The sequence below is a fragment of the Channa argus genome, chromosome 11 (assembly GCF_033026475.1).
Source record: "Channa argus isolate prfri chromosome 11, Channa argus male v1.0, whole genome shotgun sequence".
NCBI lineage: Eukaryota > Metazoa > Chordata > Actinopteri > Anabantiformes > Channidae > Channa > Channa argus.
In genome coordinates this window covers 16,434,040-16,461,312 of record NC_090207.1, presented here as the reverse complement: position 1 = coordinate 16,461,312, position 27,273 = coordinate 16,434,040, and the positions used below count along the sequence as shown (strand labels likewise).

Sequence of the window (27,273 nt, the reverse complement as noted above, 5' to 3'; positions counted from 1 at the left end):
ATTAACAATCAGGTAAATGGCAGGTCAATTGTCCATTCCCATTACTTTAGAGTGTTTTTTTAAAGGTACTTGAAACTATGTCATAGAAAACTATAACTGCTAAAATGTATTTTAACATGTATCATTAAAGTTTATAGAGAGAGCATTGCATCTATTCATGTTTGCAGAGGGATTTTTAGCATAAGTCAATGAACAGAGGATGTGCCAATACTTATTTTTACTGACAAGTGCTATATTATGCACTATAAAATTTCCAGACCATTTTCTTTATCACTAACAGATGTATGATGTCATTTCATTACTCCATTTTAAGATGAGCAAGGAGCAGGGGGAACTTCTACATAATGTTTGACTCATTAATGGTGCAATGCTTATCAAAAGCGTGCAGAGGGAAAAACTGGAAAATGGTGCAAAAGTAACATCATGGTTACAATCAGAGAGAGAAGGGGGTTCTGTTTTATGTTAAGATCAATTTTGGAGAGGAAGAAGGTAGGAAGCTGGGTCATGTTGCTCATATGCTGTTTAACACCTGACACCAAGGCCTAACAAAAGGTTCAGAACTCATATTTGTAAAAAAGAGAACATACCAAACTATCATCATTATCCATGATTATCTCAGAATCTCAAATCTAGGTTTTGCGTTTATAAATCAATATATATAAAAGATTATTTAGTCTTTGCTTACAACATTCAGAGGCTGAAATCAAGTAAACTTTTTTGAAAAAACGGCTATGAGCAAGGTCTCCTGTAGAAGATCAGGGTAAGTCACAAACAGGCAGCGCATGAGTCCTTGGCTTACGCCAACATCCAACAGATCAAGGGCCTTGAACTAAAGTAGTACTGACACTGACCTCTTTGAGACCTAGCAACTGAAAAAGCCCTAACAAGGTATTAGTAGGCACCTCAGTATGCCCTCCAACTTGCAGCCCTGGTCTAAAGAAACACAGCTGCACAGAGTATTTTGCAGGGCATAGTGGAAACCTGTGAGCTACATGGTGCCCCTGGCTAAGCTCAAGGGTGCAGCTGTAAGTTCAAAAGTTTAAAGTAATGGAGGGCAAAGTTTACTGAGCTCATTTTTAATAGCATATTATCTCTCCAAATATTTAGATATGTAAGTTATAAATCCTTTTCAATTTATTTGATAATAATTGTGCATACATCTTATGTATAAATGTATGCATTTCTTCGTGTAATGGGTATGAGTTTAGTTTGCCCTCTAAGAATGTAGTATAGCTGTGTGTTTCTGAGTGTCTATGCATGTACAAGCACGTATGGCGGTTGACTCTGTGTGACTGTGGGCGTCTGGAGGGGAGAGAAGCCTCATCTGTTACCAGCCCAGCCCAGCCAACCCACCGTGTGAAGTAGAACGACAGGGTGTCACCACCAACGACAGTGATGGATGCCCTAAATTCTGTAGGCAACTTGGGCAATTGGACACATTAACAACAGGCACCTGCTTTTGCCCATACAAATCTATTAAAAGATAACAGCAATGGCGGCTCCGGCACTATTAGTAAATTATAGCTCTGTCTGAGTGTGAGTTAAGTGTAGGCCCCACTTCACCCACCAACCCCCACCTACTCCCCTCTGCTTTACTTTCTTTTTTGCAGTCTCACAGTGCCACCCAGCGGTAGCAACTTGTAATGCTTTCTTAAAAGATAAAGCAATAGTTGAACACTGACAGAAAAAGCTAACGGAGGAGTTAAATGTTTGCTCAAAGGTAATTATTCCACCTTATTTTGAGGGCAAGATCCATGTACTATAAAATAAATAATTTGCAGTCTTTAATTTGCACTGAATCTGAAGTGTGTTTCTCTAACACACTGTGGATTTCTCTAGCAAGTTTTGAGTTTTCTTTGCAAAGACTGAATTGACTAGGCAAAATGGCTAGTGATCGGAGACAATGTAGCTTATATAAAACCATTATGACCAACTTAAAACCTCCTGTATTAAAACATTAACAACAGACCACTGCTCTCAACATGACACCATTATGACATATCTTGGGCTAGGGCTCAGGTACACCACATAAACATGTGTCAAATAAATTTGCTGTGGGTAAATATTTCTGCGTTTGTGGGGTATGTGTATGTGGGATGGCCAAGAATTAAGGTAGGACATGACCAGTAAATACTTTTATAGCAGGCAATTTGTCAGGATGTGTAAATGTCTCCAATTCGCAACGACACTGGACTAAAATTTACAGTCACTCTGGAAGTGACAACGCACAAAAAAGGACTACTTTTTACTCTCTCACATCTCCCTCAGACCACTAAAACCTTCCCATAAATCTCCTTCGGTCCTTCCAGATGTCTGCTGTTGTCAGATATCCTGCCTTGACAATGCCTTCTACCATCATTGTCTTGACAGATATATGATATGTGAAACTGCAATGTCACATCACTTAACATGATTTAGCCTAAGCTAGCCAGCACCATTTTAATCAATCAAAAACGTCACCTTTTCCTCTGTAATGATGGTGGAGGTATAGGATCCCTGTGTTGGAGTGATGTATAAGACTTATCTAGGCTACTGATTTATGACTACTGCCAGCTAATGTACTAAAGGACCCTCCTCTCTTCCTGTCATCAGGGGCAGTATTACAATATGTTTGTTGGAAACCTACACGTGTGACATTATAAATGTCTGAATTATATAAACACACTTTATACTCAAGGTGTAACACTGTACGATGGCATGATATTTTGCAATAAAGAAATTTGAAGATATGCACCCTAATAGTGTAAAATGGATTAGATTATCGAGGCAATTAAAGTATGACTTGACTTCTGTTGATTGTGGCTTTCCCTTGCTATTGGGTACTTACAAGAGATGGAAGAGAAACTCCTTTGATATCAAATCTGGTGTTTGGTTGAGTTTTGAATATTCAGCATTAACCAAGAAAATGGAGACACAGCCCAAGACTATTTGGAAGCTCTGCTTTGATGTTTAAGTTTTGAGTAACAACACTACCACGCTATATGTTACACCATCCACAACATCATAACAGAAGGTTACAGTCACCATCACCACTTCCCAAAGTGCTATTACAGTCCACATTATCCTGCTGCCAGTGGGACGTGGCGAGTTTTGTTTTTCAAATCCTGCAATAAATGATTCAACTGCTGCCTGAAAATGTTTCCTTATTAATTTCGCTAACCTGAAAAACACCTTACCTAAAACGTACACTCACTGGCCAGTTTATTAGGTGCACCTGTGCAGCCATCCAATACAGAAGCTCTGCCATTTTTGTACTTATAAGGTTACAATTTCTCAGAAAGGTGATAATTCTACTATGTGATTATTATTGAGGTCATAGTGGGTGGTGGAGTTGGGCTTGAGTGTATTACATTAAGAGGTGGTTTATGTTTAACATTATTTGAATCACCATCAGAAGGGACTCCATTATGACTTGATCACCAATTATTACCTCAATAATAAACAAACAGTACAATCATTATTATTAATATTATGAGTGTATCAAACCAAATCATGAGCCAACCGTATCATTACACACTGAAAATTCAATACTTAAATGAAACAAATCAAGATTTCATTACAATGAATCAAATCATTTCTTCTGCTGTCACCCTAATGGCAGCTTCTTTGGACACCTGCATGTGTGTTGGCATTCCTAGTCAACAAGCTGCAGGTTAAAACAAAGTAATACCACTACCATGAAAGGTAGTCATGTGACCTCAGTAATATGGAAATGCCAGAAATCCAACCTTTTCTCTCTTTTGCTTGTGAGAAACACTGACTTCACAGACGCTGGACAATAAGCCACCTGTTAGCAACCTTTACTGAGTGACAGTGCACTGTTTATGCACTCAGGAACAGTAAAGAGTGTAAGTTACCTGTGCAGTGGAAGGGTGCAACCTTAACCCTCAACTAACCCTAACCCAACATTTGTTAGTTGCAGAGCTCGTCCTAGTGTTATTCTTTTCAATATATAAAATAAGAACATTCTTGCTAGTTATGTTGGTTTTTTATCAATATGGCATATATGAACCTGAAGGTACAGCATTCATTAAACCTGTGTTTGTATCATGTTTTGTCGTGAGTTCATATAGAAAATTCTTTTTTTTTTTTAAATTGTTAATTTTCCAGAACACACACACACAAAGAAATTTAATAAATCTTTTGGCTATATTGCCTAGCCCTACCAATATTCAATACTCATGGTACTGCATTTAGTTTGGACAAACATGTCCATTCAATGTGAAAGCATGTACGATAGTTGGTGGTCTTGACTGTTCAAATATCCTGTGATCAAATGTCTCCCTCAAGCTTGGGACACACTTGACTAACCACGACTTTAAAAGGCTGGACAGCTCACATATAACCAACAATCACAGTTTTGTAGTCTTTGACAATCTGGGAGCAGCACACACTTGATGAATGAGTGGTAAATACACTTTATGACTAGTCTGCAATGAATGGAAATTTGGAAGATAAGCACAACCACAAATCCTTCGAGAATGGAAATCTCACAGGATTCCATGCCAAAACAAATATGGTGGCAACCAAGAATTATCAGTTTTGAACTTAAAAATATGAGGTCTAAAGAACAAAAGGCGAGATGCATAAATAAGAAATTTAACGTAAAATAACTTTTTAAAATTAAGCTAAGTTCAGGTAAAGCTGTAGATACTCTAGGTCTCCCTTAGTTGTGAATTCATTTGTGACCAACATCTATTAAAATCTTTGGGAGTGCTAGTCATTAAAAGTAAAGACTGGCATCTATACCCAACACACACATTGATTTTCTCTGCTGATGAACACAAACCAACTAGGCACAGCCAGTCTTACAGTCAACAACAACAACAACAATAATAATAAAAATCAACAGTAATAGGAACAATCAGACTTACTAGATAACTGTGGTTTTCAGCAAATCAAACTTAGATCAATAGCACTGTGAGTCTAATTAGTGTAGCTTGTAGCTTTAATTGTGCTAAACAATGACTGAGTAATTGATTAATAAAAATCATAATGTGGGAAGCAGAAAATACCTGGAGTATGAACAGTGTTACCTCTATACTGTCCAAAAAAATAAATACTGTCTACCACACTACAGACACACACACACAAACAAATCATTAGTACTATAGACTTGCACAGCTTATAACAAAACACAACAGGACCTTTACCTGTAGCCACAATGGAATGACTGGATCCACAAGCCAGCAGCTTCACCCTTCCTAGCCTAGCCACAGTGAACTCTCTGAGCTGGGACACCTCTGGTCCGATGTCCCCTGGTTTGTCATGTCCAGTCTGGCCAAGTTCCCCAATACCCCAGCAAAGCAGGTCCATATCTAGCTAACACTGGGTTTCCTGGGAACACAGACAATGGAAATGTAAACAAAAGCTCTGCTTGGTACTTTCTTTAACTGTTTAAAACATTTGCATGTGTGTGACATCCATTTTCTGAAAGCTAGGCACTCATGTTCGGAACTAATGTTTCTAATGTGAACATTTATATAGAAATAAGTTTTCCATCACCTTTATTAACACCTTGCACACCAAAAAAACACGTATTTTAGATGTTGATTTTTAGCAGTGATGAGGAAATTACTTCTCATTTGTACATGATCCAACATACAGTGGCATGACAAAACATAGTGGAAAGGTTTTCATTTAAAATAGCGGTTTACAAATACTCGAGGTTGAGTCAGCATTAATTGTGTCATTTGGCTAATTTTAAGTTCCCAGTCTTAATTTTAATAAACTGTAGATATGATGCAGATCACCATTATTCTCTTCAACATGTTTATTTACGATCTTGCCTCTGTGCTAATTAGAATGCATCTCTATCCTCCACACACACACACACACACCCTACAGCAATATTACCAGCACAATTCCATCCGACTGATATTGGAATTTTCCGAAAGAGCAAACCAATAGATAACCTATTACAAAACTAGGAGCGATCAATAGCTAATTTCTTTGCATTGATTACCACTTGGACATTTAACATGCACCCTGTGGCCACAGTGTGTGTTCCACAAGCTTAGATCCCCATTGGCCCTCATGAGTATTAAAATTATTGATTCAGACAGAGGACTAAAAATGTCAAGCTGTTCATTAATCTTAATAAAGACTGGACTTGACCAAGGCCCCTGCCCAATGCAGGGATACAACCTATCCAGCTAGGAGCACATACACAGCATGGATTAATGAGCTTTTACTGAGGGATGTGATTTAAATCTTTGCCATTAATAGATCAATTACAAAAGAACAAGTTTATAATAGTACTTACTTTACTGCACAGCTGAATACATTTTATGTTTCATAATGTCTGTCTACTGCTAGTTATCTTTAGAGAAATAAAAACAACTGCAGCATCACTGCAGGAATAAGCTGCATTTGCTGTTATGCTACAAATGGCCCTATCAGGCACTAACAGCAAATTTCCTCTCTCTCTTATGTAGTTGAAATACAAAAGCATTTATGGCTGTTCTTAGTTTAATAAATGTCCTATACAGGATTTAATTTGCTCACTTCTCTTAGTTTTAACCATTTATTTCTGCCATATTCGCCGTTAGGTTTTCTGTTTTGATAAGCAGTTAAGGTATTTGTATGATTTCCCAAGTACAGATGCACTAATCAGAAAGGGGTCACCAGTGCAATATATCCAAAATAAAACACTCCAGTACGACTGTGTCAGCCCTGAAAAAGACTGGTGACCTGTCTGGAGTGTACCCCAATGACAGCTGGGCATGAGCAAGATAAGCCGGATGGAAAGCAGTCTCAGACCTAAAGCCAATAAGCAACCATCACTAGCCACTTTATTAGGTACGCCTGCTCAACTGCTGTTTAATGCAAATATTTAATCAACCGATAACATGGCAGAAACTCACTGCATTGAGGCATAGTCAACACGATCTGTTGAATTCCAAATCAAGCATCAAAACAGAGAAGAAAATTGAAGTGACTACGAACACAACATGGTTATTTATGCTGCTGACCTACTGGTATTTTCACATGCAACCATATCATATGGGGTGGCTGTAGCTCAGTTGTTAAGACAGTCGACCATGGACCACAGGGTCAGTGGTTCAATCCCCGCTCCCGGCTACGTGTCAAAGTGCAAAGTGGGGAATTGAGCATCTTGCATGGCAGCCTCCGCCATCGGTGTGTGTGAAAGAAAATCAACATTGTAAAGCGCTTTATAAGAATATCTTTATAAAAGCGCTATATAATTAGCATTTACCATTTAAAAAATAGGCAGAGAAAAGAATGAGAATAGGCAGAAAAAGAGTTCCAAAGAGAATACCTTCAAACTTCAATAAAGGAAACTGTAACTAATAAGCACTCATTACAACCAAGGTATCCAGAACAACATCTCTGAAAACACATGTTCAACCTTGACAAAGGATTGGCTACAGCAGCAGATCACACCAGGTGCCATTCCTGTCAGCTAATGCCTTCAAAATATTTAACATAATATTATTTTAAAAGTTATTTATTTTGGGTTACTTAAATAAGATAAAAAGTTTTGATATAGTCCAAGTTAAAATTCATTACCATAAAATAAAGGCCTGGATGAAGACAGTAAAGATTTGGCTCATAACTTTATCTATCAAACATAACAAATATCAAATCATTATAGAGCACAACGGCTACCAGAAACTAACCTGTGTCAATGTTAAAGAAAAAGAAATGTTCACTTCAGTGTCTGCTTTGTTTTCTCACTCTGGTCTGGTTGTCTTGTGTCCCTGACTTCACTTCCTTCCCCTCCTCTCACTGCAAACACTGCATAGGCAGGGAAACTGTCACCATAGCACCTTCTGTTGACAGCACACCAGCGTGCCAAGTACATACAACCAAGTACATACAACATATTGTGGTGGTGATTTAAAGAATACTGAACTGCATTTGTAACTTAAATTACAGACACTGAACAAAATAATGACATTGGGGTATTCTACAAAGTTTACTTGTATAGCTGCTTGTATGTGATCTGTCACAATATACTGTAAACATAGAAACCAGTTTGTATGGTTGATGAAGTATACCACAAGTATAAGCACAATTTCTAGACTTTAAAGCCTGTACAATGTACACAGAGATTCAGATAATTACTGAACATTTGTTGGACCAATTCCCAATCCTAGTGCATATTGTGCCCCATTTTATCAGTAGGAAAACACATTGTGTAAAAACTAGATTCTCAAAAATCCATCTATATATACCTGCACTACTACGTTTTGCTTGTTAGTTGACAGATTGTTTAAGTTAAGAAGTCAAGGTTTTTTTTATTATGTCAATCAGTATGCATTAGCCAACAATAAGAGGAAAAATCATATTAGACACACACACACACAAAAAAAAAAAAAAGCAGTGAAAACAATCTCTCAAAGGCCGTGTAGTGGGCAGGGCTGGATTCATAGCGTGGTAGCCTAAATGTGCTGGGCAGGTCAGCATTCTATCCCAGGGCTGACAGAGAAACATGCAGTCAGATAACCATGCACACTCACATTCACACCAAGCTGTGAGGCGGCAGCTAACTGCTCCACCACTGTGCTGCCCAAAACCATAAGTATTTTTATATTCTCTAACAGTTTGCTTGTGAGATTGCTTTAAAAAAATGACAAAGAGATGCTGCAAAATGCCAAGTCCAGTTGAAGGTTTTAAAAACACATATGTCTCACCCGGGTGGCAATTATAGAAAGACTTAGTCCAATCTTATTTTTCCATCAGTGTTACAGAGTTATGTCTCTCGCCACATACACAATCTTTGTCTTTAAACACAGCGGTGGTCCGCTGACTCGCAGAGAGCACAGACACACCTCTGCGTGCGCGTTTTGTTTTGCTCAGTGATCAGTTTAGGTCCAAGAATTTACATTAGTTCGGCATGGCGACTCTGACCTGATCGGTTTGTCACTTTTACTAGCGACAGTGATGATCAGCGAGGTAGAAAAAAAATATAGGGAAAATGAACAGAAAGCAGTCTGTGCAGAGAAGAGTGATAATGTAACCTCTGCTCGGGATTTAGCGGAACTATAAACAAAAGTGCAAATGATCAATATTGATGTCAAACAAACAAACACTGACACCCTTTGTCTCCTCATATTTGGAGGACAATGATGACAGATGTTAATAGGAACAGTAAAAATAGAACATGCAACACAAATGCTAGATCTGGGGCAATTTGAAGGCAACGAAGCAAACTGCTTTATAGCGTGCGCAGAAATAAATGAGCATTTAAGTTCTGCGGTATATCAATTCTTTAAGAGAAAAATGTTATTAGTAAATATGAATTTACTTGTGGAGCAACTTTGTTCTCTGTGTACGTTGGTGAGTGCGAAGCTCAGCCAAGTCTGGCTGTGGCAAAGAGGTGCAGACAGCTCAGGTGAAGTCAAACTTACCCCTCAACTCCAGTGGACAACATCAGTGCGAGTTCGGGTGAGCAGACAATCAATACGAGTAAATTATCAAGAGTCTTTTAAAGATCATAAAGGTGAAATAACAATAATTTCATGCTCTGTCCGCAGTCTCTCGTCCACCGTCATGGATGTGTTAGCCACAACAAGCTGGCTGGCTAACAGTCGCACATTGAGCTAAAGCTGTAAGTTGTGTACAGGTTTATGTTCCGCTCTTAACCTAATGTGCCACAGGTTCCGGTGGACACCGAGACAGCAGCCCCCACACTCACCAACCAGAAAGGACCGTGTAGCTGTCAGCAGAGTCTTCATCAGGGGATCAGTGACCGATTTCATGTTCATTCTTCTTAAGCTTCACCCCGTAATCATTTAATTTGGAGTGATATTGTTGAGTCTAGGTGGTGACTTTGCTGTTGTAGATGTGGATAAATTAATTTCCCCTCAGTTATAATTTTATTAGACTCACTGCTGTTGAACTGTAGCTCAGAGAGGAGATTTTGTCAATTAGCGAGTCCTCGCTGGACAAAAATAATAGAAAAACATTTTTATCAATTGCAGTTGCAATTTAATAATTAAGCATTCCTAATACCAGGTTCTACTGTAGCTAGTATTACTATTCGATATCTTCGTTATCTGGCTTATATCAATAAAGTTTTAACTCTGCAGATATAGCTACAGAAACAGGTTACAGTTGGAAGTGTGTCACAGAGTTAAAGAAATTTGAAAAAGTGAAAACGTTTTTGTTTCCACTTAATAAAAAATTCTAAATTACAAAGCGAATGACAGTCTTACAATAAGGAGTCAGTGGACAAATATGGTACTGAACATGTTCTAAAAATTTTGAACTGCAACTACATTTGATGCAATAATAATGAAGTACATTAATGTCGCACCCACTTTACTTATAGCAGTACTAGGCAGCCTGACTATAATATTTATTTAGGGTATAGAGAGCTGCAGTGGCTCAGTTGGTAGAGTGGATGTCTACTGACCAAAGTGTCTTGTTTCACATATGGCTGTTCCTTACATTTAAAACATTCATTTAGGAGACATAGATTCAAACTCCTGCTGCTGAGGCAAACCACAAAATACTTAATTTTATTTTACATATTCTGAAACGCCAACTTTCAACCTTTTGAAAATGATTAAACATGCAAGTCACAAAATGTCGGCTGCAATTGTGTTTTACATATAATTCAAGGATACAATTGCTCAGGTGGAAAGGCTTCAAGTGCCCTTTAAGGTGCCCTTCAGAAGAGCAATCACAGTAGGGTCCCAACCCAGAAGTCAAAATTTTCTTGTTTCCCCTCCCTCAAAAAGTAAATTGTATTTTTCCGAGGACATTTGGATTATTGCAAATGATAAGCTCTGTGACAAACATAAGATCGTGATACTTAGGTGTAATTACTTACACATACCAAGTTACCTTCACAGACCAACTTCACAACACTAATTATTTTCCAAGTTTAAACACAATGGCGAGACGTAAATGGCTATTGAAAGGGCTTGACATTATGCATTGTTATGGATCCGAGAATTCTGAACATGTAACTCACCCATGTAGTTAGATAACGTTAGCTAATTTTAGCGTTAGGTACTGAAACAGTTAGCTCATAGCTAACCGCTAGCGAATAGTTGGAGGAACGTTCTTAAAACTCATTAACGCTGAATTAAAGAAAACTATATTCCAACATTTTGTATGGCTGCACTGATTTGATGTTAAAAATTTCTAATAATAACATTTAACCAGTTTGCTAAACACACAAACGTTGTTTAAAGTAACATTAACTGAGTTAGCTAGCTTACCAAATTAAACGGATATATATCTTGCGATTTGTAAATGCAAATGGGAGGTCCAATGCTACTAAAGCTATAGTGTAGATTTTTTTAAAAAAAGGGTTATAAAACTTACAAAACTCCAGATGTAACTTGAGACCATGCACACCAAGACTAGTCCGCCGCCCTGACCTTCGACATACACACATACAGCAGATTCTCTCTCGCCCAACCATCTTCGTCTTTAAAAAAACAAACCGTTTAGACACTACTACACATATTACGGTCTTACAAAAGTCCACTCCACGGTATTCAATGTAAATGTCTAATTTTATTATAATCAGGATAATCTTTCATGTGGCGAATACAAATATCACGTAAGCGTTGGGGGAGTATCAAACCATTTCAGTCAACATATATAGAATATAGTGTACAATTGCATTTTTTTCTTTACGTTTCACACATCACTTCCGGGATACGTCTTAGACCGTCAGGATTAAAGCATAGCGTTTTGTGCTGTTTTTTTAAGATTATGATGCTGTAAATATTGTCATTGCAACTTGACTGTGGTCACATGACACTGGAAGACAGTTTAGTATCATGTATAATTCCCAAAGTAAAAATACAAACAACAGCATTCAAAATTTATCTCAGATTTTATTAGGGAGAGATTTTTTGCGAAACTATCCATCGTTGTATACATATATACATATACATATATATGTATATATGTATACGTTTATATATTTATTTCCATTTACGACATTTGGTCATTTGAAATTGCAAATCTGTAGCTCCTGCGACCGACCACCAGGAGGCTCCGTTTCGTTATTTTTGAATATGCTTTCCAGGGTGGTCTGTGATCCTTCCGCTGATCTTCTCCTTGTTACCTTCAAACGTTGGATGGCAGTAGAGGTCTGCGATCGCACTCTTGCAGGGCGTTCTATGGGCGTGCTCTGTCTCTCCCTACGACATGGGTTCCTCCAGAGCAAAGTAGCATGCAGTGAAAACGCTAGGAAACAGTAGCTTGGTTAAAGTATTCGACTGTCATAATCCTTATTTACTCACACTTCTCTACCACAATGCCTTCAGTCAAAAGTTTTACAATGGCTTACCACTCGCTGAATGAGAACGGGACGTTTTCGGAGGGGGACACAGTAACTGGAACCGTGACACTGTCCTTACAAAAACAGATCACAGTTCAAGCGCTTTTTGTAAAAGTGAAAGGAGACGCCGAAGTACGCTGGACAAAAAAGAGCGACAATCGCAACCATACATACTCTGCACACAGGAGATATTTCAAGCTGAAGGAGTTTTTAATCCCAGAGAACTCTGAGGGTATGTTGTAGACTTTTTGTTATGCATGTGTCACTAGACTAAAACCGCTGTAGGCCCCATCCGTTATGGCCAGAAATGGTATGTGACGATGCTCGGTAATGTTGAAACGTCCATAGCCATTCATTTATTAAAACAGCAAAACCTCACAAACAACAACAAAAAAAAAGCCAACTCCCACATTCAGAACACAAAAGTAAAGTACAGATTGAGCCCCAGAACCTCCCGTGATTTCCAGTTGGTCACTAACTGTTATGCGTAGGTAGGAGGTGAGGTTCTGCTTACGAACCAGAGAACATCATACATGGGTGTTTGTTAAATATGCAACTCCAAACCAACTTATATACCAAGGAAAATTAAGTAAAGTACTAATTACTCGTGTAAAATGGCCTTCTCGTTTTTAAATATCCCTTCTTTTTAATGTTGTAAATATCATTACTCAGCCGCAAGCCCCGACAATATCAATATTCAGCATTTAATGTAATGTGTATATAAAGAATTGCATATTTACATAATTACATATTTAAATATGTTCCCATCTTTTATATTCTTTAGTGTTGACACCAAAACCCTTTTCTTTTCAGACACTGTTGTTCCACAAGGGATCCATGTGTACAAATTCAGCTTTGCCATACCACCAGGGTAAGAACAGTAAGAGTCTCTACAGCATACATTTGCAGATTAAACTGTTCTTAATTAAATTCTCTGTTCAACATGAATTTGCTCATTCTTCATTACAGAAGCATGCCGGCATCCTTTAGGGGGATACATGGAAAAATTGTTTACAAGATAGAAGCAGTGCTGTCCAGGAGCTGGAGGATGAACAGTACAGTGGAAAAGGAGATACATTTTGTCTCCAAGTCCTTTCCAAACCTGTGCTCACTTATGGTGTGTTAAATATTTGAATTGTACATATGTCCATTTTTGATTTACAGATAACATGTCACCTAATTCTACAGTATATTAAAAATAGATTTGAATTTGTAATGCTAAAGTGGATGCCACAAGTCCTCTTTAGTGCAATGCTTATGTTGCATTGAATCTGTAGTTCTATCTGTTCTTTCTGATGGAACAAAACTCTGACCACAATATAATGGAGGTGATATGCTTTTTTTTCCACAGGAGACTTTATAATGGTACTCAGATGGTCCTTATTTGTGCTCCTGTTGACTTGGGTATCTTGATTTACAATATGACACACAAAGATATATTAATAATGTATTAAAAATAATATTTTATGTCAATTGCATTGCAGTTACAACAAGTTGGTTCAACAAACAAAGAAATTGGGCTTTTCTCAAAAGGACATGTACACATGGATATCACCCTTGACAAGAGAGCTTATGCTCCAGGTAACACAATTCCTCTGTTTGTTTGTTGAATTTCTAGAAGGTAGTAACCAAAAACATGTTTGTCATGTCATAGTTGTAACAGCCAAGATTTTGCTAAATGTTGAAAACAAACAATTGATGCAAGTATACTGTTTCATATTATACACTTCCTGACCAAGAAAAGTCACCACCTTGACTAAGCAAATAGGTAAGAGGCCTCAATTTGGGTAATTAACTGCTGTAATTAATTTCTTATCTGGCAACATGTTATTCAGCCCTAACTATGCATTGAGTAGCTGAATATACTGAATGAACAGGTTTGTTCATGAATGAATTGTTTTGTTCATCCGGATGTCACAGGCATATCTCAACATAAAAAGTGCCAGGATTTATTGGGTTCAATCTTGGAATGAAGAAGAGGCTCAGAGGCTGCAAGAGGCTCATATTTTCCGGAGATCACTATAAGATCATGGTAAAACATTACTGCAACGATGGACAAAAATTAATCTGACCTTGCATTAGCTCATTAAAACCATGCTCGGGAGAATGCACGCCCTAACCAAAGCTACAGGTAGTCCAACAAAATATTAGAGTGTGTGACTTTTTTTGGTCGGTCAATGTAGTTTATGAATTATATTATTCAGCCTTTTACCTTTAGCAACATAAAGACATTTTAGTCTATGCACTGTACAATCCTTTTTCATGACAAACTTTGTTGATGCATCATTGCAGGAGAAACTGGTGTAGCTAATAATATTTTTAAGAGGTGTTTTCTGCTTAGACATATCTGTTCCGGTTCCTTGTTGCTGTAAATGCTCTTCTGTGTGTGTGTGTGTGTGTGTGTATGTGTGTGTGTGTGTGTGTGTGTGTGTGTGTGTGTGTGTGTGTGTGTCATTCTGTGACACTTGATAAAAACTGAATTAGATTGTACTTTACAAATAATAAGTACCACTTTACATTTCAAATTGGTAAATTATCATTAATTAAATTGTTACTTTTCTTATAGGTGAAACTATGAAAATCATTGCAAAAATCAACAATTCCTCATCCAGCGAGATGACGCCCAAATTCAGTTTAATCCAGGACGTGGTGTACCGTGCCAATGCCAATACCAAACGTGAGGAAACGGTTATCCACAGAGTGGTTGACAACTGTATGAAACCGCAAACACAGAAGGAGGTCAAGTGTGAACTAAAGATCCCTTGTAATCAGATGCCGACAATCCAGAATTGTGACATTATCTCTGTGGAATACTTTTTAAAGGTATGTAATGATATAATAATGTATTATTATGCTAAAACATAAGTCCCCTGACAGGGCTATATTTGACCTGATTTTGAGATTAGGTTTACCTGTAAGTATTGATGAGCATTTTCCAAATTTGTTGTCAGACGTTTGCCTGTTTTCTGTTTTGAAGGGAAACATAATGACCTAATGAGGAAGTTGTGTACTTTTTTTTTGTTTTGTTTTTCCAGGCGTATCTGGACATCAGCTTCTCTTTCGATCCAGAGGTCATGTTACCGGTGATCATTTTTCCTCCTAACCTAGCTTCTGGTCCTCAGATTGCAGGGCCCTATCCAGCTAGGGGATTTAGTGGGCCAAGCAATAGTGACTTCTTACCCCAGGCTGGGTTTATTGGGGTCCCAAGTAACCATGATTTCCCTCCTCCTGCTGTGTCTGTGGGTCCCTATCCTGCTGGAGGTATTGGGGGCCCGATCAACAGTGATTTCCCTCCGCCTCCTGTGTGTATGGATCCCTCTCCAGCATCACCATATTCAGGGAGTTATGGATACGCAGGAGCTCAGAGTTATTCAGCACCACCACCTCCATATCCTGGTTACCCACCAGCTGGTCTGCCAAGTGTGTACCCTGCTCAGCCAGCACACATCAGTGATGGCTACAGTAATCCTGTGCCACAGCTGGCTTCTCCATTTGGATCTCCATTGTCATCATCTTTTGTGCTTCATCCTCCACCTTCTGCCCCAGCATTTCAACCACCCCTACCTACCCCAGAGATCCACCCATCCTCTTCTTCTCCACTATCAAACATATCTCCAACTGCTCCTACATACAACTTGTTGCCTTCTTCACCAATGATGAACACAGACTTCCTGTCTCAATCAAATGAAGTTCCTCCGGAATATATGCCCTCTTTCCTGGCATCTGATTCAAAAAACTCTGATGCAAAATAAGAGGATGCATGTTCAGTTAAATTATAATTGAGAAAAATACCAGTAGTTAAATATAAAATCAGATTAACCAAGTTGCAACAATAAACAATAAGAATTATTTCCAAAGTACCTTATTACAGTAGTGAATTAAAAAGGAAAAAGTAATCTCCTTGCACATAGTTTTAACATATTGTTACCTCAATTATTTATACTTAGTTATATAATTATAATAACCTCAGTAAATACTGTGTATTTTATGTGCCTTGTTCAACTCAAGTGTCCTAAACTGATTGTATTTTCGGTGTTTTAGTGTATAAGTACTCCCTCTACCTCACTATTCTTTTTGGAGACACGTTAATATACATCGGAGAGCATGCAGGGAGACAAAACACCCCTTTACATGCATTCTAAACATTATATACACTCATTTTCTCCCTTACAAATAGCCTGATAATGGCGCATGCTTATACACATTTCCCGTAGACAGATTTATATAATCACGGTATTATGCTAATTAGGATATACTCTTGTTAATTTGTTGTGATTCGTGGATTTCTTCAACGTATGTTGTAATAAATCTCGTAAGTCCCTGACGTGACTTAATATCGGAATTTTTTTGTGACCTAATTTTTCGGGCGGAGCACACTAACTGTGACGTAAGAGCCACTGCTTGCTGTTAGAGGGACGGTCTGAGGTTGTGCAGCCACAAGTGGATAAACAGCGCAGATGACATGTCTCCCATAAAGTATTTCTGTCTGACTTATGAACCTGTAAACGAAGAGGGCACGTTTTCCGAGGGAGATATTCTCTGTGGCACTGTTACTTTCACTTTGACGAAAGACACCAAGGTGAAGACTGTTCTCGTCAAAGCTAAAGGTGACGCGAACGTTCACTGGACAGAAGGAAGTGGGGATGACGAGAGATCCTACAGTGCCCGCAGGAGATACTTTAAAGTTAAAGAAAACTTGGTTGGGGAAAGTGCTCAAGGTAAGCAAACGAAATGTGAAGGTGTTAAACTTGTACCAGACACTCGGTTACCTAGTTATATGCTTCCGCAGCGTTTATAACAGACGTGAAAGCTCGTCAAAGCTTAGGCTACATTTACTCAAAAGGACTCAGAATTCAAGTTAAATATCATTGTTAAATAATAATATAACGTAACCCTATTTAACGGGGTACCCTTTATCTACTTTTGGGCCTTTAAAAACTATGTTTTAGGTCACGTTTATGCAGCTGGGGCGGATCTAGAATTAGTTTCTTGGGGTGGCCAGACACATCAAAATAGTACGGGATTGTACGGGAAGACTGGCAACAGTTCATACTCAGACTATCGAAAGATTCATCTGTCATGAAAATATTTGTTAAATTAAATCAGTCAGACAGATGATAATTATGCGTGTGTGTTATTGTGGTCATACTGAGCAGTGAAGTTAAACTGGGGTGCATTATATTAAGAGGTGGCTTTTGTGTTTTGGCCCTCTTAAATGTAATAAATAGGGTGGCCAAAAACATTAGATCTGTCGGTCTGTATGAAGTGTTTAAAGTGTGGTATTTATGGAACGGAGGTAATGTTAATGCAACAAGTCTGCAGCTTTTCATTGAAAACTAACCTGTATTGTGTCATAAGGTGAAGCAGAAGTGCCCACTGTTTACTACTGTTAGTGAAAACTTGTTTAGCTTTCGCTGCTTTGACTGACTTTTAATAGACTGACATCCCACAGAGACAGTCACCCCAATATACCCAAAAGGTCCTTCGACCCAGATCACAACTGTTTCTGTGGATTATGGCAGATTGGTCTACACCCCCCCCCTCACTTATGTACTCTCATAATCCAAAGTGTATGTCCTGCCTACTTTAAGGACAATGTAACTGACAATGGCCCGAGCCATTCTGCCAGTACAGAGCTGCCACTAAGAGAAGGAAAACACCTACCCATCCACATTTCCTTCTTCAGATTCAGGTTCTCTACACCCAGCAGTCCAGCCCATTCTTATTCAAGGAGATGTAACAAGGATGACCTCATTAGTATACTACTGGAAACAGTTAAGCAGCAGGCTGAGGCTAATAAGGTGCTAATGCTGACAGCACAGAACTAAATGACACAGCTGGAACAATGAATGGCCACCATGGCTGGTTCCACCTCGAAACGAGCTCAAGCAGATCAGGAACTGTATTAGTCCTCCCTATCTCTGTGTTACAGGTTCATTCACCACCACAGGCTCAGTCGCCACCAGGCCCAACTGCTGACACTCCTGTGGTGCGCCTACCCATTTCCTTTACTGCCTGTTCTCCAGCACCTCAGAAATCATCTATGGCCCTGTCTCCAGCTAAGACACAAGTGGTGGTTTAGAGTCTAGCATTAGTAGTAGTAGTTATGCTGCCCCAGCATAAAACATCTCCTTAATTATTAATAAAGCCGAGTATAGCCAGACAGTCTCATTGCTCATTAGGTAACTAAATTCAGAGATGGAAAGAGGGAGTTACGTGAGCCCTTTACTGACATGGCCTCTTTCATATGTAAAAGATGCTTATGTGAATTTTCAGGACCATAAAAATCCAAGTTCCATTGAGCACCTAATACATAGTACCTTAATCCAACTTAGTAAATGTGTTATTTGTATACATTTAAATACATTATTCATAGGAAATGTTAATCATGCTCACTTCTCTTGTAGGCACTGTACTTCCCAAAGGGGCCCATAACTTCAAGTTCAGACTTCAAATTCCAGATGGGTAAGTGGGAATCTATGGTATCTAGCATCAATGCTGCATCCTTTGCTTTTACAAATAACTGCATTTGTGGGCTTGTTCTGTGTTATAGGGACATGCCGTCATCCTTCACGGGGTTTCACGGAAAGATTGTCTACATGCTTGAAGCAAAGCTGTCCAGGAGCTGGCGGTGGCCTTCTAAAGATCAAAAAGAGATCAAGTTTGTTTCAAAGTCCTTTCCGCAACTTGACAAAGTATTCGTAAGTGAAACAGTAGAAGAGAAGTACCCAGAAATGCTGCTTGTTTTCCAACTACTAATGTCCTAATCTCTGCTAGTTACCTAGATCAAGTATGTTCAGCCTTCAAGTTAAAAGTAGAGTTGGGGAAGATAAAGTTGACTTTTTACATTCTGGACATCCAGACAAATTGAAAGCAGAATAAGATTACTGGGCATTCACTAACAATTTGTTCAGGGCCAGATCATTTTGTGGTTTTAGTTAATCTCTCAAAAGGCAGAAGGGTGGTGTCTGGATTCTTATAAAAAATTTGGGAACCAGCTTAAAGCTAGCAGAAACATAAAAATAACTGTTGTATTCAGTCCTACTGTGTGTACTTTAATTAAATGTAAGTCTTATTGCTTTACACTTTGCCTCACTTGCTCTTGCTCATTTCCACCTCTGTTCCGAACTTACATCAATTTGCTACAAACTCAACTGTGTGTGTAACAACTTTGTGGCACTCTCTTTTCCCTGGCCACCTACTATACCTAACCAGTTATCAAACTAACTCACCCCTACAGGCATGCAAAAGTTGTCATGGGTATATTAAACCCAGAGCGTGTTAAGCAACCAACATGCTGGTGACCCACCTAGGCAGTAATTAATGTGTCCCCGAGCCAACTGCTCTAGCCATATTAATGCACAACAATAACTAACAACATGACCATCACCCAGATGACAGAATATAAAAATGTACAAGAAAGCTTAGCTTCAGTGAATTGCATGAAATACAGTTCAACACAGCAGCAAAAAAATACAGTTGCCTACTAATTGGGTAATGCAATGCATGGTGTGCAAAAACTTTAGGTGTCTCTGCTACTCGTCTACTACTGTGTGTGGAACTTCCCTTTACTATTAGTTTTTACACAGACTGACAACAAACACTGAAAGTGCATAGGTGTTATTTATTATATATTATTATTATTATTATTATTACTATTTATTATTTATTTTTCTACCACAGTACATAGTAACTGTGCTCACCAATACAGAAGAAACAACTGCTAAGGAAGCAGCAACAACAACTTATCTTAGTGGATATATGGAATAAATCTCTTGGACTAAGCCGGTCACATTTGTTAAACACTTAGGTCAGGCTTGTCACTCCCATCTCATAGGCATAGTCAGTTCCTCTAATGACCCACCCAAGCTCCTGCTAAAGAAAACACATTTGGATGAACCTCAAAGCAAACCCAGGAGGGTAGGTAGGGCAAGAAAACACAGAGAGTTTTTTTATAGTCAGGCATGGAGTTGAGAGCAAAGAGAGTTTTTATTAATTGATATAATATTCTGTCACAGTCCCGGTTTTTGCTCTGTACAGTTTGGTAGATCTACCTTCATTTAACATCCCTACAGCTATTTCTGTATGTGTGTGTATATATGTGCGTTTGGGGGCCTGTTGGCTCAATAGGTAGAGCATCTCGTTGGGTGCAGAAGGCTGCGGGATTGAAACCCACCCCACCAGGTGTGGCCCCACCCAGCCACCAAGGTAGTTTTCTGATTGACTCAGGTTTACTGTAGGGAACCCGCACTGAGGAAAAATGGAATAAGAAAATATCAAACAACTTTTAGTGAATACAATTATGTTTAAATATTAAGTATTGATGTTCTGGCACCAAACTGGACATAGACTGGCTTAATCAAAATGTTAATAGCAAGATAATGAGTTTCTTTCTTTTTTCCTGAACATTATGTTGTTGTGAATTACTGTTTGTTAATATGCAATTTTCTAGTGTCCACAATCTGGTTCTGTGAATAAATCGACAGGGGTTTTCTCCAAAGGACAAATCCAAATGTCTGCTACTGTTAACAGAAAAGCTTTCTCTCCAGGTAAAGTCATGGCTGCTTCTTTACAACCATTTGCTGATGTGAGACATAACATGTACAGAATATTGTCAGCTGATTTCAGCTTTGGTTTTTTGTATCATTATTTATATGTTTGTACAGGTTATTTTAACAGGTACCTGGTTTCTACCTTTAGTAAAACTAATACAATTATTATTAATGTGTTTATAAAATTATTCCACAAAAATGTGTGCATATTCCAAGGTTATGGTTTGTTTTTATAGGTGACACACTATCTGTTGTGGCCACAATCTGCAACTCTTCGTCCAAAACAACGAGGCCCAAATTCAGTTTACTGCAAAAAACTGTGTATCGCGCAAGTGGCTCCACTAATTCTGCTGAGAAAACACTATGCAAAATGATTGGGAAAACTCTCACACCAGACTCAAAAGAAACTGTATCTTGCCACATAAAGATTCCTGTTGATGCCATCTACACACTCTTTAACTGTGATATCATCTCAGTTGACTATTTCCTCAAGGTATGTCAAAATGTGATAGTGACATTTCATTTTTGTAGTTAAACACAATCTTCCACAATCATCAGATATATAAAAACAACAGCACTTTGTTACACGGTAATAGTTTAAACAAGGCAAACAGAGTAATTATGTTATCTTACCACAATCGGCTTGATTAAATATTCAATTAAGTAATGCTGGTTTAAATACTTACTTGCGTAAATTCAGCTCAAAAAGTATATGTTCCCAGGTGTACTTGGACATCAGCTTTGCCATTGACCCAGTGGTATTGTTCCCGCTTGTCATCGTTCCTCCGAGCCTGGCTGCCTCTCAGGCTGATGAGGCTGTGGGCCCTTACCCAGCTGGAGCTGTTGGGGCCCCAAGTTACAGCGACTTCCCTCCACCTGCTTTCCCTGTTGGACCTTATCCTGCACCCACAGGTTCAGGTACTTATGGGTACCCTGCACCAGGTCCCAATCAACATATGGACATAAGTGGCTATAAAAATCAGTGGGCACAACAGGCTACTCCATATGGGTTTTCAACTACTGCTTTCACAGCACCTTCGGTTCAGGTTCCAGCCCCTACTGTTCCACCTCTGTTTCAACAAGGAGAAGAACCTCCATCATATATGTCCCTTTTCCCCACTTCTCAGGACAATCTCAGCAGCAGTGGATCAAAATATAAAAGCTGAGCTTTAAATTGTCCATATTCACCTATATAAATGCCTGATTGACTGCAGTTACTTTAACCTTTTTAACAAGTGTTTTGAGAGACTCATTTTGCACTACTGAAATCAAGCACAACCATTACCTAAAGCTCATTTAGTTTCCTTACAGAGAAAACCGGTCAGTAGAGACTCTTGCTAGCGTGGCACTGGACTGTGTTCAGCAGCATCTGGACAGCCCCAAACCCTATACTCGCTTCCTCTTTGTGGATTAAGAGTTGCTCTTCAGCAAACATAGGCATGCAAACATTGTCCACCCACTCTGCTCCTGAATACACTAATACATAAGTCTTTATAATTAAATAATATTTGTACAATCAAGGATCTAGTTTATAGTGATTGGTGTCTTCTCAAATTAGACTAAAAGGGAGTAGACTGTACCTTAAGCTAAAGCTTATTAATAAACCCTACCCTACTAGAAAATAAATAAAAATAGAATACAATTTTTATTGTAATTGCACAAGTACAATGGAATTAAATGCATGACATACTCACACACACCCTCACACACACACTAACATCCTGCAACTATTGCACAGCTCCCTATGAAGGGGAGAGCACTGAACTGGTACATGCATATGTGCCCCCATCTACTCTCTTGTAATTGCCTACAAGTATGACATCATTTTTCCGCTCTTAGCCCACATTCATTAATATCCACCCCTCTGACTGAAACACATTCACTTTTCAAATTTGTACTGGCTCTATTTCAATTTTAAATAGAAAGCTACAAGAAATTATGACAAACTACTCTCTCGAAGTCTATTTTGAATATATTGTTTGCCAGCCTTTTTTTTTAACTTGCTTTATATATACAATACAGTATATACAATACGGATTTGATCAGAAGTTGATTTTTATGGTTGTGATTTCACTATCTTTGTGTGTGGTTTCCAACACTGCTTGTTATCAATGATGATTGTGTGGACTCAGTGTCCACACAGTCTATTAGTATTTTTATATCCTTGTTGATCAATCTGTTGCTGAATACCATACATTTTGATTTTGAAACAAGGATAATTTATACTAAGTACAGTGTAAAAATGTTTTATGTCTTTTTCATACACCTGATGAAGGTCTGAGAGGTCTTAAATCAAAGGTTTAAGAGACTGAAACATTGAATCAATAAATGTTGCAGTCTAAGCGAGACAGTGTGCAGTAATTGCTTCATTGCATAGGGTGACAGTGTACCAAGGTCATTCATGTTACGTTATTTTGGACCCACGATTAACCCTTGTGGCACACAATTTACACCTGCCAATTATAAAGCATTATTATTTTTCCTGACATGTTGGTTTATTATCAAGGTAACTTGGTAGCCATGACTGCGCGAAACCTTTAAAACCATATCTTCTTAATATCTGTTACAGCTATTTAAGATCCTTGGTATTAAAGGCCTCTTTAAGGTCAAAATAAATTCCCACAAATATTCATTTCTATCTATGATTATTTGTTTCACAAGATCCATTAGTGTTAATGCAGTGGATGAGTGGGCCTAAAACTACAACATGCCCATTGCCATTTCATATTTTGTTTTTTTTACTCAAGCTTATCTAACCTGGGACATGCAGCACAATATGGAAAACTGGGGTAGCACTGATTTTGGCCTATAGTTTTAAAATTAATCTCTGTCACCTGAATTATATAAAGAGATGTGTTTGGCTATTAACATCTGCTCTGTATTAGTTTTAATACAAATTACAAAAATACATATGTAAATCCTTTGACAACACAATCAGTGCTCCTGACGTATCAGTGCCATTAGGGTCTATTGATCATTTCACCTTGCAAACATTTAAAATTAAATAATTTCCAACTCATCCGCTCCAGCCAAAAATATTGGACTGAGGGTATAAATAAGAGAGCTGTTTACGTCATCCTTAACACTTCTTTCAGGAATTTCTTTAGCAAGGTGAGCACCAGTATTAACGAAAAATCAATGTCAAGTCTTTAATATGTGGGTGTGTTGTCCTGTGTACATGATTTTTTTTTCCAACAGAAAGCACTATATCAGAATGGGGTACAATGTCTCTAGGGTTCTTTCTCCCCATTACTTTCTAACCTTAAAAACTCCTGCAGTTTTCTGACTGCAGGACTTACAGTAGTTAAGAGACACCCCATAGGAGAACAAACAGAAAACTGTAAAGGACACACTGTTTTCTACAGCAGGTAAAGAAATTCCGTGTCACAAATACTGTTGGTGCAATTTCACACAGGCGTCATTGAGACACTTAGTGCTTCTTCCTCATTAGTGTGTGGTTTCTCAGAGTCTGTGTGGAGCATTATGTGAAAAACATCGTGACCATGCAGGCCCCAATAGCTGTCCAATTCCTCACAGTAACAAGGGGCAATCCTATTCATCTAGACACTGTTTTCTCTTTCCAACAGATTTAGGTTCTTTAAATCAAGTCCATGGAGATGTGGCACAACGGGAGTAAACACATCTTTCCTGCTTTGGTGTAAAGGTGTGTGTACCATTTGTGTATGTTGGTGGGAAGACCAGATTTGTCAAGAGTTATAAATGTTGCAGAATATGCAAATGTTTGCAAATGAAGCAAAACGTCACAGCAGCTACAGGTGGAATTTTTGTCAACAGTATATGAGAAGGCCTGGAACGTGACAAAGGAAGAAAACGGTGTAACGGGGTACGACACTGACAAAGACAAATTAAGGGAATGAACTCTGTTAATCAGTGGGCTATTACAGACATTAAGCTTTGTGGGTGTGAGGTATCTGTGAACTGACTGGATTAAGTGAATGAGTAGGTTGAGGGAAAGAGAACCTTAAATAGAAAGTGAAGATAATGAATAAATGAGAAACCTAAAGTTAAAGTTCCATCCTTAAGATTTAAATTGATCCCGGCCACGTTCATGAAAGCATTTGCAGCATGAGTAGAGCTAAACTGCCCATTAGAGCCTGTAGGAGGATGCTCAGTCCCTCTGGTCAAGTATCCATAGTGGGTAATGTACTGAGGAAGCTTTATCCCCACCCCCCTGCGCTTGCTGTAAACTGACACAAGGCACGACTCCAAATATCAGGAACCATCGGGTGTGTGTCCGTTTGCTCGTCATCATCGTTCTCAAAGGTAGGAAAAGTAGTTTGTAAATGTCGTTACCTTTTGCTAAGTCAGAGAGCTAATATAACGTTACCTACATTTTAAATGTAGTGGGCTGCGAGTTTCTCAACGGTAAAACAGCGACTCAGTTTATTTTTAGTGTTTGAACATTAGTTGCCTCTGCACCAAAACCCCTGCAGATTCCAACATGATTTTCTTCACTATAGACTATGGTAAGAGACAAGATATGTAAAAATCTATTCTCCTTCAATATGTTATGTTGCCAGTGGAACATGCCGGTACTAATTGAGTTAATTGTCAAGAGGTTAGTAGTATGATTTAGTACAAAAAGAGCCCCTCAAGAAAGACATTACTTTGTAAAAAAAAAAATGCTGTGAAAACAATTGCAAGAATTTGGAAATTTGCTGCCATTGAGCTGATATGTTGTTCAGTTAAACCCTTGCTTATTTTAGTAACACAATTATAAAACATTCTGTTGTTTTGCAACCACATGGCTCTGTAGTAACAGGGCCCCAAGTGTTGCCTGCAGTTAATACCCTTTGCCAACTGAAAAGAATTTGGTTTATTATGAAGTAAAAAAAAAACAAAAATCAAATGAGGGCCTACACTGCTAAGCAGCTGAAATTCAGTTCCAGACAAGGACGTTATGCAGTGCTATGGAATTCAAAATGAACAAATTTTTTTTTAATGATGAAAGTTGCAGCATTTGATATGTTTTTACAATTTATAATCAAAAGTTTAAAACTTTAAATAATCTGGAAGTTATTGGATTCTTTGTATAGTTGACATTTGCTTTCCTGGAAATAAAGTTTGTAATAGAGTGGACAAAAAAGATAATTAAACTCTACATTAGTGACAGTGTTTTTAACATCTCTCTAAAACCCATTTCAAACTGAAGTAAACATTACATTATATCAGTTTCCATTAAAGTAAAGTCCATCAAAGTGGAGAAGCCTTAAAAATGTTACTTTGTTAATTGTAGTTACTTTTCCGCAGCTAGGTGGAGATGAATAAATGTTTAATGTGACATTTGTAAGAGTGTTTTATTTGCAGGTTTAGAGTCTGGACAGAAATTTAGCCGTGCACGAACGAATGAACAATGAGAATCAGCTTCCCACAAAAGTGAGTAAAAGTTAAGATGTGTGAAAAATAATGTGTTACCTGGTCTGTATGTTTACATATGAATAGGGATGGGCTGAAAGACAACCGTGCTAGTAATATGCTCCTTGACCTTAGGAACTGTGATACTTATCCTCAATGTTTCCAATAGGTTAGTGCCTAAGCAGATAAACAACACAAAGTTAACATTTTTATTTATATAGATTTTCTTTTGCCAATAACTGAAAATAATGTTTTTACATCAACATAAAAATGGTCTGACTGTATCAAGAAAAAAAAATAATGTTGGATGAAGAGACAATGCTGTATCAGAAAAAAAATTATGTTCAAAGCAGATTGAGCAAATACCTTCAACCAGTTTTTCCTCTTTTTCAGTCTTGCTGTCCCAGAAGGAAGATGGTCGCATAGGTTTAGAGAGCCTACAGCCCTGCACAGGATTACAGTAGACATTTTAATGTTACTCAGAATATACTTACTTGTGGTCCTCTAGACCTGGGTATTTAGCTCTACTATGACACTTAAATCATGCACAATAGTCAAATGTCGAAGTGTCCCTGGGCAAGACACTGAACCCCGAACAGCCCATTCCCCATCTGTGCAGTGCCGGTCCAAGCCCTGTAGAAATTGGGGAGGGTTGCGTCAGGAAGGGCATCCGGCAGAAAAATTGTGCCAAATCAACATGCGGACAATGATCCGCTGTGGCGACCCTGAACTCACGGTATAAGCCGAAAGGACAAAAAAAACAAATGATAATATTCTTAATTAAAATGTATATTTTGCATTAATTGTATTGTAGTCCCTTGTAGTTGGTTCACCATATAAATAAATTGTTCTTTCCTCAAAAAGGCATGCACACATGGATATCACAGTTGACAAGAGGGCTTCTGTCCATGTAATACAATTTTTATTCACAAAGAGTTTGTGCTCAAAAGTGCTTTATTTTTAAACTGGGACTTAAACATGAACAAGGGCTAAAGAAACTACGGAACTCAATAAGGGGATAGAACCTAAACAGAAAACACCAATGTGAAATCATTAGCGAGATGAATCGTA

At 38.3% G+C, this 27,273-nt stretch overlaps 3 protein-coding genes across 5 annotated transcripts in view; 2 read left to right on the top strand and 1 right to left on the bottom strand.

Annotated features, from left to right (window-relative positions):
- The window catches only part of LOC137136750 (uncharacterized), a 53,944-nt gene extending 44,242 nt beyond the window's left edge, over window positions 1-9,702 (bottom strand). For both annotated transcript variants that reach the window (XR_010915621.1, XM_067522427.1), the window contains exons 1-2: window positions 9,378-9,702; window positions 5,154-5,337 (exon numbers count right to left, since the gene is read on the bottom strand). Coding sequence is in view for 1 of the 2 variants with exons in the window: in XM_067522427.1 (XP_067378528.1) it covers window positions 5,154-5,316 (163 nt within the window). In the remaining variant the exon portion in view is untranslated. The remainder of the gene's footprint in view (window positions 1-5,153; window positions 5,338-9,377) is intronic.
- A 2,368-nt stretch (window positions 9,703-12,070) lies between these two features.
- On the top strand, window positions 12,071-16,125 carry LOC137135686 (arrestin domain-containing protein 3-like). The gene is made up of 6 exons (XM_067520121.1): window positions 12,071-12,506; window positions 13,088-13,145; window positions 13,244-13,391; window positions 13,759-13,855; window positions 14,841-15,097; window positions 15,310-16,125. Exons 1-6 carry the CDS (start codon window positions 12,251-12,253, stop codon window positions 16,024-16,026), a joined length of 1,533 nt encoding a protein of 510 aa, XP_067376222.1. The 5' UTR covers window positions 12,071-12,250; the 3' UTR covers window positions 16,027-16,125.
- A 609-nt stretch (window positions 16,126-16,734) lies between these two features.
- Window positions 16,735-26,967, top strand: LOC137135687 (arrestin domain-containing protein 3-like). Of its 2 annotated transcripts, XR_010915479.1 has the most exons (7): window positions 16,735-16,992; window positions 18,682-18,739; window positions 18,828-18,975; window positions 20,727-20,823; window positions 21,063-21,319; window positions 21,549-26,223; window positions 26,596-26,967. XR_010915479.1 is itself a non-coding variant. In XM_067520122.1 (6 exons), exons 1-6 carry the CDS (start codon window positions 16,737-16,739, stop codon window positions 21,990-21,992), a joined length of 1,260 nt encoding a protein of 419 aa, XP_067376223.1. In that variant the 5' UTR covers window positions 16,735-16,736; the 3' UTR covers window positions 21,993-26,967. The 2 variants fall into 2 exon arrangements, 1 of the variants encoding a protein (XP_067376223.1); XM_067520122.1 differs by having other exon boundaries at window positions 21,549-26,967.
- Window positions 26,968-27,273: the final 306 nt, after the last annotated feature.

Excerpts from the sequence above, each read along its gene's own strand:
- LOC137135686 (XM_067520121.1), top strand. The coding sequence starts at position 12,251 with ATGCCTTCAGTCAAAAGTTTTACAATGGCTTACCACTCGCTGAATGAG. Across the intron at positions 13,392-13,758 it reads CAAACCTGTGCTCACTTATG|TTACAACAAGTTGGTTCAAC; the intron begins GTGTGTTAAATA and ends ATTGCATTGCAG. Across the intron at positions 15,098-15,309 it reads CTGTGGAATACTTTTTAAAG|GCGTATCTGGACATCAGCTT; the intron begins GTATGTAATGAT and ends TTGTTTTTCCAG.
- LOC137135687 (XM_067520122.1), top strand. The coding sequence starts at position 16,737 with ATGTCTCCCATAAAGTATTTCTGTCTGACTTATGAACCTGTAAACGAA. Across the intron at positions 18,740-18,827 it reads AGACTTCAAATTCCAGATGG|GGACATGCCGTCATCCTTCA; the intron begins GTAAGTGGGAAT and ends TCTGTGTTATAG. Across the intron at positions 18,976-20,726 it reads CGCAACTTGACAAAGTATTC|TGTCCACAATCTGGTTCTGT; the intron begins GTAAGTGAAACA and ends GCAATTTTCTAG.